At 33.5% G+C, this 16,673-nt stretch overlaps 1 protein-coding gene across 2 annotated transcripts in view; it reads left to right on the forward strand.

Annotated features, from left to right (window-relative positions):
• The window catches only part of LOC123704294 (scavenger receptor class B member 1), an 81,471-nt gene extending 67,191 nt beyond the window's left edge, over positions 1-14,280 (forward strand). For both annotated transcript variants that reach the window (XM_045652609.1, XM_045652608.1), the window contains 7 exons: positions 4,594-4,800; positions 5,276-5,502; positions 9,078-9,235; positions 9,731-9,852; positions 10,539-10,664; positions 11,453-11,595; positions 12,133-14,280. In XM_045652609.1, the coding sequence (XP_045508565.1) occupies positions 4,594-4,800; positions 5,276-5,502; positions 9,078-9,235; positions 9,731-9,852; positions 10,539-10,664; positions 11,453-11,595; positions 12,133-12,241 (1,092 nt within the window). In that variant the 3' untranslated portion in view covers positions 12,242-14,280. The remainder of the gene's footprint in view (positions 1-4,593; positions 4,801-5,275; positions 5,503-9,077; positions 9,236-9,730; positions 9,853-10,538; positions 10,665-11,452; positions 11,596-12,132) is intronic.
• The last annotated feature ends 2,393 nt before the right edge of the window (positions 14,281-16,673 follow it).

Raw genomic sequence — 16,673 nt, forward strand, 5'->3', positions numbered from 1 at the left:
ACAGCCCATTTATCGAGGAATGCTACAGGCTATATATCATCACGCTAAGACCAACGCGCAACGGGAGCAATGCGGGTGAAACAGCGCGGCACAGCTAGTTTATAATGATACATATCAAAGTAAACATAACATACCACAATATAAAATGATTTACCAAAATACATACTCGTATCTTATTTCCTTTTAACGAGCGGAAACAACAAAAACCTTTACGTATTTTTAAGAACGAAAGTCAAGTCCTTAACAAGTGAAAGTACATACAGAGATGTTAATTTGGTGCTCATTACGATATAGTATGACGTAAAACTTGTGACGTAATTGTATGTATAAGTATTAATAGGTATGTGTGTGTAATTGTGTATGTATGTTAGGTTTAGCATGGAATGGGGATTTTGTGTTTGTATGTCTGTTTATCACGTCGAAAATGCGGTGTGGATTTTGATATAGGACAAATGCAATTCTCGTGAAGTACCTAACTCTATTAGGTTTTATAATAATATAATTTAATAAGAATGGAGATTTGTATGAAGTGGAAGATCGTGTGATATATATATTATGTATAACATATAGCCTTCCTCGATAAATGGGCTATCTAACACCGAAAGAATTTTTCAAATCGGACCAGTAGTTCCTGAGATTAGCGCGTTCAAACTAACAAACTCTTCAGCTTACAATATTATAAGTATAGATGATCCGGGACTATTTTCAAACATGTTTATGAATATTTAACAAATATGACACAACTGCAATATAAATGAAAGTGACATATCGTAGTCTGCGCGTACGCATACGCAGCTAGACACTTTCCAAGTGATTATATACAGAGTGTTTGCATTTACTCTAATTGTTTTTAAAGTTTAAGTTATTGTGGAATATGTCTAAAAGTATAATTTGTTATAGTTTTTATATAAGTTACTATATACATAATATTATGACTTTCTACATGTAATGATTAAGTGCCATTTATTTTAAGCAATTTTGGGGTAAAATTACAAGTTAAAAATCAAAATTAATTCTCTTTAATAGGAGAAAAAAAATTAAAACAACGGTTGTTTAAAGTTCGCGAAAGCGGGGCGTCTGTCGGGTCAATTTGTTTATAATAAATACCTACATTTTATTAAAAGACTAGCTTACCGCCCGCGGCTTCGCCCGGTTTGTCTAAAACCTAATATATTATATACTTAAACCTTCCTCTTGAATCACTCTATCTATTAAAAAAAACCGCATCAAAATCCGTTGCGTAGTTTGAAAGATTTAAGCATACAAAGGGACATAGGGACAGAGAAAGCGACTTTGTCTAAAGGAGTCGGTAACAAACATACAGGTGAAGCCAATAAAAAAATGCATGTCTGTCTTTATGTGCTATGTCTATATACGTAACGGTTGTCACGCTTTGCAGTTCGTTTCGATTCAACTCACATGATAGATGATATTATTTGCTAAGCAGCGAGCGGTCTGCCCCGGCTTGACCCGTGGTACATGTTTTTTTTTTTTCTATACATAAGAACCATCATCGTATTTTTAGGAATATTATAAAAATAATAATAAACGAAATCGGTTCAGTGGTTCTCGAGATTTGCGCTTAGCAAAAACAAACAAACAAATTTAGCGTTTCGTTTTTCATGAAAACAACTTCACGACATGTTCTGTTAGCTTATCTATCTGTTAGTTAAAATAACAAATACATAATCACTACATAATATTTAAAGCAAATTCGCTTCTCGCTCTGTCTGTATGTAAGCTTCGATCTATAAAATTACTCAACAGATTTTGATGAGCTTTTGTAAAAGATAGAATGGTTCAAGAGGAAGGTTGTAGTATATAATAATTTATTAGGATTTAGACAAAGCGGACGAAGCCGCGGGTGGTAAGCTAGTCTATAATATAAAAATGAATCGCAAAATGTGTTGGTAAGCGCATAACTCGAGAACGGCTGAACCAATTTCGTTGATTCTTTTTTTATAATAGTTTTTTAAGTATGAGGATGGTTCTTATGGAGAGAAAACCTTAACATGTATCGTGGGCGAAGCCGGGGCGGACTGTTAGTGGTATATAAAACTATAGTTCATTGATCAATAAAATATACAGGCAAATAATTACCCACCTAGTGTTAAATATAGCCTCACGGTCTATCCCGTTATGTGGCTAGAGGTCTATGAACTTGTGTGTGTGTTTGTGTGTATATCGGTAACGGCTGTGACGATCGAATGATGAGTGGGCAGTGGACTGGATTAATATTTGAGAGGAAGTTTGTTTTGTAAGGATGGACAGACGGATAGGCAGTTTTTCTTGTTATTTAGCACTAGCAGCTCAGCCTGGCGTGACCCGACATAATACGTAAATAAAATATAGCCTACTAGCTTTCCAACCGCGGCTTCACCCGCGCAGTCAAAGAAAAACCCGCATAGTTCCCGTTCCCGTGGGATTTCCGGGATAAAGCCTATCCTATGTCCCGGAGTAAAAAGTAGCCTATGTCCTTTCTCGGGTATCAAAATATCTCTATACCAAATTTCATGCAAATTGGTTCAGTAGTTAAGGCGTGATTGAGTAACAGACAGACAGACAGAGTTACTTTCGCATTTATAATATTAGTATGGATGTGACTTAAAAAAGGTGCCTTTTCTTTTAAATCGATCCAGTAGTTTGGGTTTGAAAACATTGTTTCCTCTTTATTAGTTTTTAATGTCTTACGAAAACACAGACAGACAATATTTTTTCTCTTTCTGCACCAAAGATTGCACCTTTATTATTTTTATTTTATTTTACACACACAAGGAAATAAATGAATAGAATTTTAATATAAACATTATATCAACATAAAATTTAACATATTCAATTATTTTTGCAATTAAGAGACTTAATTTTGTTTTATTTTTTTTTAATTTTCAACCTCCAGAATACGAAATTTTAAGGTTTTCGGGAAATCAACAACACGACTACCTTGTGAAAAGTGACAAAAACGTAAGGTTATGTGTTGACCTCTGGGTTACATTAACCTGTGTTTATTTAAAAAAATGCATTAAAATAGGCTTATTAAATCTTTAGCAGTGAAATAAGCTGAAGTTAATTAAAAGTAAAGATATTAAGGATAAATGAAAGAAACTTTTAGGATAAGAACGCTTTAATATATACTTTTAATATTATAAAGCTGAAGAGTTTGTTTGTATGAACGGGCTAACTACTAGTCCGATTTAAAAAATTCTTTCGGTGTTAGATAGCCCATTTATTGAGGAAGGTTATAGGCTATGTATCATCACGCTAAGGATAGGAGCAATGCGGGTAAAACCGCGGGCACAGCTAGTTGTTAAAATGAAAGTACACATAAATTGTAAAAATAAGGATATATTTTTACTGATCATAGTTACATCAAAGTTATTTCTTTTATGTTACAACGATAATAAGCTTTCGTAAATATATGCTTTTGCCGTGGTTTTGTTTTATAAAAAACGCTTTTTTCCTCCCGTGTTTTGCTTGGAAATAAGATATATCTTATCTTATCTTAATATATATAAATCTCGTGTCACAATGTTTGTCCTCAATGGACTCTTAAACCTCTTAACCGATTATAATAAAATTCGCACACCATGTGCAGTTCGATCCAACTTGAGAGATTGTATAGTTTAAATCTCAAATCGTTTTAGAGAAAGCGGGCGAAGCCGCGGGCGGTAAGCTAGTATGTTATAGTTCTACTGATTTTCTGATTAGTTTTCTAAAAGCGCTGGGCTCATTTTAATGTAAATCTTATTAGTAGATAGCATATCAGTCTTTATAGATTCAAAAGTCTATATTAAAATGATTGTAGAAAGACTTACATGGAAAATTATATTTTTACGCGAGCAAACACACGCTCTAACTAGTATGTAAAAATAAAGCTCATAACACACACCAAGCTAAGATGAAGGCCATAACAAAAAATATATTACGTACGTCGTACGTGTAATTTTTGAATCACGTCACGGTGAGCAGGAAATAATTGTCTAGGTCGACGGGTTAAGGTCGTGGTGGCCATTATATGTATTTATAAATATATGACTTTAAATAATTATGTAATTTTTGTATGTGAAAATTTATCGTGATAATTATTGTAATGTGTATGCTTTGAAAATTTAAAGTAATGCAGCGATTGAGCTCAAATTTCGGTACGATTTACAAGCTTCATTTGTTGATATGTTTTTCTTTGTCATGCATTCAATACTAACGAGCTTCGCTTTTTCGATCAAAATTGCAAGTCAAATAAATGCTAATCTATCGTAAAAGACTGAATAAAAAGACTGAAAAATGTATGTGTACAAATACATGGTTTTTAAATAAATATATTTTTCATTATTTAATTATCTTTTCATCGTAAAAGACTCGAACTTTATTAGTCAGCAATATCAATTTTTAAGTGTAACATCACTAAAATATCTATTGAATAATATTTTAAGCGTTCTCGCGAGCTTTCTTGCGAGCTTTTGCATTCTTTTTGTCATCAAACCTTAACGAAAGATACTCCGTGCGTGTCAAAATCGAGCCATAAAGAGTTGGTTACACACAAACATACAGGTGAAGCTAATATAAGCGTCAGTTTATATAAATGTTAAAATTTTCCAGAGTGCAACATCCCAATCGAAACACGCGGCGCGTTTCCTCCGTCTAGCCATGGCGTCCATCATGGACATACTCAAGATAAAGCCCTTCGTCGAAGTCTCTGTTGGTCAACTGCTCTGGGGGTATGAGGATCCCCTACTGAAGCTTGCTAAGGATGTAGTGCCGAAGGAACAGAAACTGCCGTATGAGGAGTTTGGTCTGTTTTATGGGGTGAGTTTGATGTACATAGTTTGTTAAATGTGATATTAAGGGAAATGACTAGAATATGCTGTAGTGTTTGTCGGCTTTGTGTTATTGTAGGTATTGTGCTAGTATTAAGTTAATATTGGGCTTTCAAATTGTACATTTTATTTGTCCTTACTATTCGACTAATGATTTTAATATCTGCAAGGTAAAGCACTGCCAAATAGGCTTATTTTAATACTTTACGATTTCTCAACATACCCTAAAAGTCATCAAGCCAGTTCTCCTTTTATCTGTCTTAACGTTTGTCAGCGTTTCATCTATTAATTTGTATTGCAAATAGTCACAACAACAATGTTTCAACGAACAACATGCATATTCATCAAAAAGATGTCAGAGAGACTGACAATACAAATGAAATTTCATAAAATTTACTAATCGAAGATAGCTATAACATTTTCCATACCAAAACATGCTAAATAAATTTTTAAAAATCCCACAGAAAAACGGCACAGCCGCCGACCCCGTTACCATGTTTAGTGGTGCGACAGACATAACAAAATACGGTATAATAGAGCGCTACAACCACCGCGACAAGCTACCGCACTGGCTCACCGACGAGTGCAACAGCATCGCCGGCTCTGACGGATCGATATTCCCCCCGCACATCACTAGAAACGACACTTTACATGTGTACGACAAGGATTTGTGCAGACTGCTGCCGCTCAAGTAAGTAAAGTAGCTTAAAATGTTAGTAAATGGTAGCAAAGAACTTGACGGTTTATGATTTAGCAACGAACTGAATGAAAGTGTGTAACGAACTTGGTAAATGTTAGTGCAACAAACTAAATGACTGTAAGCAACGAACTGAATTGATGTATGTAAGGAACTGTACGAAAGGTGTGTAAGCAATGAATTAAGAGCGAAAGACAGTATGTTAGCAACCAACATCTATACTAATATTATAAAGCTGAAGAGTTTGTTTGTTTGTTTGTTTGAACGCGCTAATCTCGGGAACTACTGGTCCGATTTGAAAAATTATTTCGGTGTTAGATATAGCTCATTTATCGAGGAAGGATATAGGCTATATATCATCAGTCATCACGCTACGACCAACAGGAGGGGCCACGGGGGTGAAACCGCGCGGAGCAGCTAATAGTTATAAAGTTAGCACAAAACGAAGTATGGTATCATAGGGCGGTAACGAACGTTATGATTTAAGATTTAGCAACAAACTGATTAAAAGTGTGCAACGATATAAGTAGATATCTACATGTGTCTGACTGTATATTATGTTATGTTTAAGCATCTAACAACAATGATGAATGTAACGAACTGAATGAATTATGTGTAAGCTGCAATAGACAAAAATAACATAGTTTTACAGCAACAGACTTAATTTGTATTAGAATGTAAAATAATGTAAATTTCTGGAAATGTACTTATCGAAAACCCAAGAAGTATTTAAATAATTAATATTCATTGAATCTCAACATTAAAAAGTTGTTATTATACGTATATTACCACTGAGCTACGTAACAGCGTTTTTATGACGTTTTATGTTTCCACACAAACAATGCAGATGTGTGAAACAATAACAAATAACTGATTTGTGGCGTAATTGCGATTATCGGCTTGTGTAATTCGACGCGCGAACGTGGCACCCTGTTACACCGTAGCGTAATAATATTTATTTATTTATTTATGATTTTTATTTATTCATTTTAGATTGATCATATCAAAGATAAAATTGCTTCGTGATTGCTTGAAAAGCTTAAAAGTTTGATTGAGGTTTTAGAGGGATTCAATCCATTTAAAATAATGTTTTGTTTCTTTCTTTAATTTATTTTCCATGCAACTATAATATGTAATAAAGGAGCGTGGCAGGCTTATAATATAGAAAATATATGAAATACTAGAGGTCCGCCGTCCGTCCCCGGCTTCGCCCGTGGTACATATTTCGAAATAAAAGGTAGCCTATGTCCTTTCTCGGGTATCAAAATATCTCCATACCGAATTTCATGCAAATTGGTTCAGTAGTTTAGGCGTGATTGAGTAACAGACAGACAGACAGAGTTACTTTCGCATTTATAATATTAGTATGGATTTCTTGTGAGTTACTTCTGCTACGCTACGTTTGATTTCGTTCAGTTTTTTTGTAGAAGATACTTACGAAATTGAAAATACGATATAATAAATATCTTTAGCAATATTTTGTGTAGACTAAGGTTTATTAAAATTAGATTAAAGACAGAACTTCAACATGGCGCTACTAGCATAAGGATAATGGAATTTGTTACATGATTAACAATTTTACCTTCAAAGTTAATGGCTTTTTAATGACCTTGTTGATCTTAATTTACTTAGATATCTAGAAAAAGATTCATTTTAAATGATCTTTTTGTTTACTAAGTATAACTTGTTGATCTTCTTGTGTTATTTATTTATGGTATAAGGAAAAAATTTACATTAATTTTTGTATCCGACATAACTAGGTTAAGGTTTAAAATGCTCTTCGGCTTTTCGTATACATCTTCATTATGATGTTTATTCAAATAAAATCAGTTTATGCTGCTTATAAATACTTTATTGAATTAAATTTTCCAATTTCAATTTTTACAGTTTTCTATACACCCAAATACAAATATTTATCTAGTTATATCTTCAGCAGCAGCCGCTATAATAAATAAAATCGTCATATTAAGAAATATTATACGTAACGCTTCGGTGTAACATACGGCCGCACACGCAATAAGCCATTGTCACAGCATATTATGGTTTTTGTTACATTCTCCCTATTATGCGATAACGCGAGACGAATTCAATTCTATTTGTGTATAATGCACTTTATAATATTATGCACTAACATTTGTTAAAGGTTATGAGAATATCTTGGTTGCTATCTATAAAATGTGTATGTATGTATAAGTAAAAGTAAATAGTAGCTTTCCGCCCGCGGCTTTGTTTAAAGATCAAGTTATACATAACTTTTAGTTCTTGCCCGTGGCTTTGCAAGCGTGGTAAAGATAGTTAAAAGTTGTCACGTGTCACGTTTTATAATAATACAGTGTCATCTATCGGAATTTATAAATTTGACACTGATTCAAATAATTAATCTTCCTGGAGTATTATTGCGGTAAAATGCAGCTTACATCATTCTCTAGCCACGAAACTATCTCTAGACACAAATATCATACAACAAATTAGCTCCATTGCAACAGGAGTGAAAGATAAAGAAACACTTTCCCATGTATATTATCTTATCTTAATAATATATATAAATCTCGTGTCACAATGTTTGTCCTCAATGGACTCCTAAACCACTTAACCGATTATAATAAAATTCGCACACCATGTGCAGTTCGATCCAACTTGAGAGATAGGATAGTTTAAATCTCAAATCGTTTTAGAGAAAGCGGGCGAAGCCGCGGACGGTAAGCTAGTTAGTTAATATTACCAATCCCCTACTTCGCACCTTTTATGTTTTGTTTTAGCATTTAAAGGTTGTCTTTCTTATTCCACTAGATTCTATATATAGATATTGCATATATAATTTAATTTATTCATCCGCCGACCCAGATGGCACAGTGGTTATTGACCTCTCTTGCACATGAGTGTGTGGGTTCGATTGTATGATTAATATCTTTTGCTTGTATAATATATTTATTTTATTAATTTGACTTGTCACCGGAATGTCCATTTTTAGCTTATTATTAATTTGTACAGGAAGAAAATAATATTGAATAATCAATTGATAAAATTGAATGTAATGTAGCATTAAAAAAATAAAACAAATGGGTTCCAGGAGAGCCTTGGAGAACACCCGAAATAGCTACAAAGCGATGCGATGTCCAAATAACTATAAAATAACGTGCATTTTCTGTTGCATACATATGTTTCAGTATAATAATGTAATAGCCCTTCTGGCTAACATTGAGAAACACCTTACAAAAAAAAAAAAAAAAAAAAATATAGTATTGGTTCATGAATATCAGCCCCTTACCACTATATTATGTGTTGTAACAAGTGATCTACATTATCGGATGCCTTACCAAAATCCATATACGTTTATTTTTATTTCTGGATGTTTATTTTAAAATTTTGCCGTACAACTTAAATCTAGCTCATCCAAAGTTCGCTCTATTAAAAGTGAAAACTCAAAACATTGGAAATATAGACCGCTATGTGTTGCTTGTCATGAGTGACCCCCAACGATTTTCAAGAAGATTTCGTTATGTAACTCTGTCGTCATTGACTAAATAGACATAATTATTCTCCCTACAAGTATTTATTACTTCTTACAGGTATCTAAAAGACGTGGAGTCCACAGCCGGTGTGCAAGGCTTTCGTTTCACACCACCAGTTGATGTATTCGCTGACGATGAGCACAACCGTTGCTTCTGCCCCGCCGGCCCGCCGTGTGCGCCCAATGGTCTGTTCAACGTGTCGCTGTGCCAGTATGGTGAGTGTACACAGACAGACAGACAGAGACACGCTTTAGACAGATACATACACACAGATAAACATATAGATACATTCACTGGTATACACTGTACACATAGAAACGTACACAGACGGACACACTCTCACACAGTGTATGAGTTCATTATACACAGCTCATATTCGTGCACTAGACTGTATAGACTAGACAGACCCTAGTTTGTGTGTCTAGTCTAGACACACAAACACAAATAATATACGTACACATGAACAGCACACAGTATTCATAGAAAAATATAATTCTGTTTCGCAAAACATACGTACATTCATATTATGCTCTGTACTTTTTTGTTTTTCTTTTTGTCCCGAATTACAATGGAACTTATTGTCAGAATAGTAATTTTGATGTGTGTAAATAAACAAATAAATCTACTTCTGCCCACTTATAGATTTAACATTATACATAATATTATATTATAACTACATTTACTTTAACAAATTAATAATTTTTCCCCAGATTCACCAATAATGCTATCGTTCCCGCACTTCTATCTCGCCGACGAGAGTTTCCGCGAAGCGGTCGAAGGAATTTCCCCGCCCGACCCGGAGAGGCACAGATTATACATTGATGTACAGCCGGTAAGTGGTAGCTGTTATTTGTAACTGTGATTTTAGCTGTGATTTTGGAAGTGATTTGTTACTGTTACTTGGGATTGATTTGTAAGTTGGAACTGTGATTTTAGCCGTGATTTTTGGGATTGATTTGTAATAGTTATTACTTATTAGGGTTTGACTTGTAACTCGCGGTCAATCGCATCTCGCCACGCCACGCCACTCTGGGCAGATTATTAGCAAAAATATCTGTCACAAGAACCAGTTCAATAATATCTGACTATAGCAAAAGTACATGACATTAGTAGGCAGCATGATAAAGTGGCATCATAATTATGTGATGAAAATGAATAGCAAATAATTGTGACAACCTCTCAAAGCATAAATGTGTGACGTCACATAGGAGGCAATATCTGACACTATTTATACATATATTTGTATTTTGCATTAATTCCTCACATAAAGCATAATAAGTACTTATATGCATTGCCACTGATGTCACATATATTTTTGATAATTCCCCCTAGTGATACATTAATGCTTGTGACTTTACAACCGCTAAATTAGAACTGTTATTTGTCATTATGATTACAGCTGTGATTTTTGAGAGTGATTTGTAACTGTTACTTGCGAGATATTTATAACTGTTATTTGGGAGTGATTTGTAACTGTTACATGGGAGTTATTATAAAATAAATATTTAACTCCCACAGGAGATGGGCACAGCGATGCAGGCGCGCGCTCGGATACAGATCAACCTCGCCGTGTCGCAGGTGGTTGATATCAAGCAAGTTGCCAACTTCCCGGATATTGTGTTCCCGATATTGTGGTTCGAAGAGGTTGGTTTTTTTTTTACTACATCTGTTTTGGGTAATAATTGTGTTTTTAAATCTAGAATTTTTACTGTCTTGATAACATTCATTTTTCAAAAAATTTATCTGTATACAAAGTCATTTTTTTATGGTCTATTAAATATTTAAAATGTTTTTTTAAGATTTTTTGTTAAGATCCAATAAGTCAAACGCTTTGCAGAAATCTATATATTGATAGCTATTTAGCTACTTAGCGACTATACAATATTCAACTTAGAGACAAATTACGATGACCGATTTATTTTCTGTTCTCGTTTATATGCTGTGTTAACCTCTAGGTCTAGCACTTATTACATGATAATATTATGTAGGTATCATAGAATAACCATAATATCTATTTTTGTAGTGTTATGTCGAAGTTTTTGGACCTATAAAAATAATAATAATAAAGCATTTGAATTCTATATCTATACTAATATTATACAGCTGAAAAGTTTGTTTGTTTGAACGCGCTGATCTCGGGAACTACTGGTCCGATTTGAAAAATTCTTTCGGTGTTAGATAGCCCATTTATCGAGGAAGGCTATAGGCTGTGGCTATAGGCCATACCATATTATATCCAACGGGAGCAGTAATGCGGGTGAAACCGCGGGGAACAGCTAGTTATTATATAAAACACTGAACAGCGTTTGAACTGGTAGGTACTGGTATTCGTATAGAGTACTATCACTATACGAATACCAGTAATATATAGATTATAAAACTAAATATCGAACACTGAACAGCGTTTAAATTGTTTTTCCTCTCGCGTATAGGGCATAGACGAACTGCCCGACTCTGTCTCGTCCCTACTCCGTTTAGCAACACGAGCCCCTCCCGTTGCTCGGGCGGCGCTCTCTTGGGGACTGTCAGCGTTGGGGGCGCTGTTACTGCTGCTGGCAGTTACGTGCCTCGTGCGGTGAGTGACAGACATACACACACACATACAATTAATGTATAAATACAAACAGTTATATAGAAAAAATGTGTGCGTGTGTGTACATACGTAAGAAGTGAAACTTCTTTATGACCTTATTTTTCAAAAAAATTGGTTGTTTTTAAAGTAGGTTTTAAAAACAATTCGAACTCAAACTCAAACATTTATTTATTCAATAAGACTTCTTCTAGAAGCACTTTCGAATCGTCATTACATATTTTTAACATTTACCACCGATTCGGAAAGCAGTATCTATGGAGAAGAACCGGCAAGAAACTCCATAGTTGCTCTTTTAAAATCATGTCAATATTACAATTTAATTTTACATAATATGTAACATATATCTAACTACATAATAAAATATGCCAAACAACTGTCCTGTGGTTCTCAAAATGCTCTTTCTCTTAATTCTTCATTCAAAATAGCAATTTTAACAACAAAGTCACATTAAAAATTTTCACAAAAACATTATTTAATAATTACCATATATTTTTATATTTATATATCTACATATTTCAGTTCTTCCCATCGGCAAAGCACGCTCCGGCTTGAAGGGCACGCGGTAGCGAAACCTCCTCCAAGCAAGAATGGAAAAGACAACGGCTACGAACTTAATAGCCGTAGATAATAGAGAAGAGAAGAGTAAAGAGGAGAAAAGTAGAGTAAAGAAGAGAAAAGAAGAGTGGGGAAGAGAACTTGATATTGACCGCGTTTGAAGGTACTATTGGATTTGGTGCTGCAGTAGGAACTTACAACTGTAGTAGTATACTATTAGTATGTACTGTAGTAGTTAATCACGACTATAGTAGTAAAACTTGTAGTAGATATTACTGTAGTAGTGAATAAATTGACTATTAAATGTCTCATAAATGTAATTTTTCTATGTTAATATTTTTTTTTTACTTAATTAATAAAAATGTCATATTATGGTGGATATTTGCCAAATTTTATATCTATAGAAAATTTCATGTAATTTATGCTTTTTTTTGTATTATTTTAAATTAAAAAACGCGGTCTCTATTAAGTGTGATTTTGAAAGTCTGTAGTAAAGTTACTTTTGACAGTTGAGAAAATTGTATACTTTGTGACATTTTGACAGATTAAAAATTGTACTTAAATAAAGTAGATTAAGTATCACTTTTGAAGTGAAACTTCTTAAGGCGCGTTGAGAGTAAAATTTCACGGTCGCGTCATGGCAATACCGTCACGACATGGATTAAGATTTTGGTATCTTTGAACCTTGCCAAAGAAGTTTCACTTCTGACACGTGTGCTCGGCACACAAGCTCTTTTATTAATGTCGAGCATTTTAAGTACCTACTATGAAATAGTTCGTAATTAATTTTGTCAACTGTCTGAACACTGTTTATTACTCGATTATAAATAATTTTATTTTTGTAGCCATCTTGTAAAATTCTTATAAATTTTTAGGCATTGCCAGGTGCAATAATATATAAGGTTCTGATTTCAAAATAACAATTTTATAATATGGCTATAAAAATATATTATGTAGAATAAAAAAGCAATAGCCACAAATAATTATAAATAATCGTTAATTTTAAACGTATTATATAAATATAATATAAATACTTACGGAAAAAATGGTATTTCGAATGTTGGTGAAATATTTTTCGAATTATCCTTTTTTCCTCAACTATTAAAGTTAATGCATGGCAACACAGTGCATTTAATGACATTAGTTTTGGCGGGAAATTTAAAGTGACGTTTTCTTTTTTTTCATTGAGATACGTCATTCTTGTTGTTTTTTTTGTCTGTTTTTTGTCACAATATTAATGGAAAAACTTCCGCGGTTCGCTGTGTGTGCCTTAGGCTTAATTTAATACGAATTCTCTTTTTATGTCTACTATTTTATAGGAAATCTACAACGATGTGATAAGCTTCCATATTGATATTATTTTTGAACAAATTTATTAGTGCTTATATAAAAAAAAATTGACATGTCATTTGTAAATATAACCTCTATAGGGATCGGGGTTGACGATTAACATTTTTTTTTTTACCAATTAAAATATTTTTAAAACATTATTATTACCGATAGTAACTAGTCTTTATGGGTCCGTCCTTAGGCCTTAGGTAAACTATTTTTTTTATATTTCTTCTCTTGGAATGGTTTATTGTACTTAGATTTAGGTTGTGTATGATGCATCACATTATAATATGTATTTTATTAAATCTAATATGTCAAATAATCGGTTCTATTTTTTACATTTTTTTTACTCTCGTTGAAAATAACTCGTTATTGTGACACTTGACGTTTTTAAGTAATTTGCCTCTGATACGGCATTAAATTGAAATTTTATGTAATAAATATTGTTTCTTTTATTGTTTTTTATGAAAACCTTCGAACGGCATTGGCGGGAAATTGTATTGTCATAACTTAACTTTGACATATGTCACTTTGACAGTGTCAGCTGGAGTTAACGTTTAAGAATTGATAAATTTTATATATGACAAACATAAGACTGAAGAATCCGTCCGTAAATAGATTGTTTTTGCTTTTTTCTATCGACAATTTAAAAACTTGCCACTGCCGTTAAAATACCAACGATTTTGCTCAAATTTGGGACGATAGTCGCTTCTCTTTGTATATGTGAACGTTTAAATTGTGTGTAGTGTAAATAAATGAATAAAGGTGTAAGATTTATTATTTGTGTGTTTTATTTTATATTGTGTGATCCTTTATCCTGTCGTAATACTTTTAATGCTACAAAAATAATTATTCATATAAGTACTAGCAAACCGGGTGAACTCCGTTTCGCCACCAGAGACACCTTTTCTTTGCTATAAATCTCACGGAGCTCGAGACCTTTCCAACGAATGCAAAACCGTGGAAATCGGTTCGTGCATTCTAGAGTTATAGGCTATAGCGTCAGGAAGGAAAACCCGACTTATTTTTATATAGTAGATAATGTTGAAGAGAAAATATGGTTAGGGAGCCAGGTGCAAATTTGGTTAATTATTTCCTCTCAAGAGATAATTCGTCAGACGCATCAGAGTATAGTATTATAAAGCCTCGTGAACGTCAGCTGGCGCTCGGTTGGGGGAGTGAGCGGTTGTAGCCTCCCACGCACGTAGGAAAAAAAAATACATTCATTCATTTCCTCTCAGCTAAAAATTTGTCAAATTGTAGCTAACCCAATATCTCAACGAAAAAAATAATCAGCTGGTTACAACATGGTGTATTATACGTCAGCTGGTGTCTCGAACATGAAAAAAATAAAATTATTTTCCGTGATTTCCTCTCAAACTAAAATTTACCTGATGATAGCTTATATGTAACTATGGATATAATATATATAGGTCAGCTGGCTGTATCTGGGTGGAAAAACCGTCAGCTGATACTTTGAAAGTTATTACATAGGAGTTAGACAGAAGCATCTATTGCCAATTTATATGCATCAACTGACTAGGTTTTCCTCGAATTATTGCTAGCTGATTTTTTTTATTTATCGCATCAGTATATTAACAATCAGCTCACAAATTTTCACCTGAGATGAAATGACGTATCTTTAATTATTATCGTTATTTTTTAAAAATCAAGCAACACACGCTAGCATAATATAGACAGTAATAAGGTACTTGGAGGTGGTTAGTTGTGCACATGATTACACTACGTACATTCAGCCACATCGGTAAACATGTTTTTACAAATATTATAAAACTGCATTTAAAAATAACTATCATATCATCAAATTCACATAACTACCTAAAAGTGTAACAAATATGAAATAACCCACTAAAAACATTAGTTAACTTTATTTATTAAAAAAATAATAGTATAATATATAATTAATAAAGTTATTACTTATCTTTTACGGGGACTTATGTTGATGGAATTCCACGTATCTCGATGATTTTGTTAATGTCTCATTATATTCGAGACACCAGCTGACGCATAATACACCATGCTGTAACCAGCTGATTATTATTTTTCGTTGAGATATTGGGTTAGCTACAATTTGACAAATTTTTAGCTGAGAGGAAATGAATGAATATACTTTTTTTTCTTACGTGCGTGGGAGGCTACAACCGCTCACCCCCCCAACCGAGCTCCAGCTGACGTTCACGAGGCTTCATAATACTATACTTTGATGCATTTTACTAATTACCGCTTGAGAGGAACTTGGTCATAAAATCTGCTTCTGGCTCCCGGACCAATACTCATTCTTGAGGTTAGGAAAGATTGAATTTAAAAGATAATGAATATTTAGCTGAATTCTTGCGCTTAGGCTATCTTTCTTCTATAATTATACACACATTACATGAGCTACATCATTGCCACATATCATCAAAATCCGTTCAATAGTTTTACGTGCAAAGCAACACACACATCCGCACAAACTTTCTCATTTATAATATTAGTAGGACTAACTTTTTTCTGCGCCTTCGTACGTTTGAATTGTAAATCTAAACAATTTTCATATCTAACTAGAGAACTAAGACTTACGAAAAATTCATTAAAATCGGTTCAACCACAGAACTATATATCTCGATATAGTACTGTGGGTTCAACCGTATTAAAGGAGGCCACTGACAATTATACAAACACAAAAAAATATACATTAGTAGCGATTATGAAAATTACTTTTTATTTACACCGTTCACCCTAGGTTGCCTAGAAGAGAACACTCTGTAGCGAATAGCGATAAGTCTGCTGACATTGCTGCAAAACTTTTAGTTGCACCAAGGTTGCACCTATACCTATATTTTACATCAACAAAATACTTTAAAAAGTAATTAATAATAAATAATGCATCATGCATTAGGGTAGGTAATTCCGAATGACGGGGTAAATCCAATAATGTTGAATTAATACATAACTAGTGATTGATTTAATAAATATGAATGAATGTTTTGATTTATTAATATGAATGCTTTTATTATCAAACCCGAAACCCGTTTAGTGTCAAGCGATACTTTCACGATACTCAAAATAAAACGATGCTCCAGAGGCGGTATACACAATTTTCCAAAATAATAAATTTCCACCCGCGACTTCGCCCGCATTTTCAAAGAAATCCCGCATAGTTCCCGTTCCCA

The sequence above is a fragment of the Colias croceus genome, chromosome 29, assembly GCF_905220415.1.
Source record: "Colias croceus chromosome 29, ilColCroc2.1".
NCBI classification, from domain to species: Eukaryota; Metazoa; Arthropoda; class Insecta; order Lepidoptera; family Pieridae; genus Colias; species Colias croceus.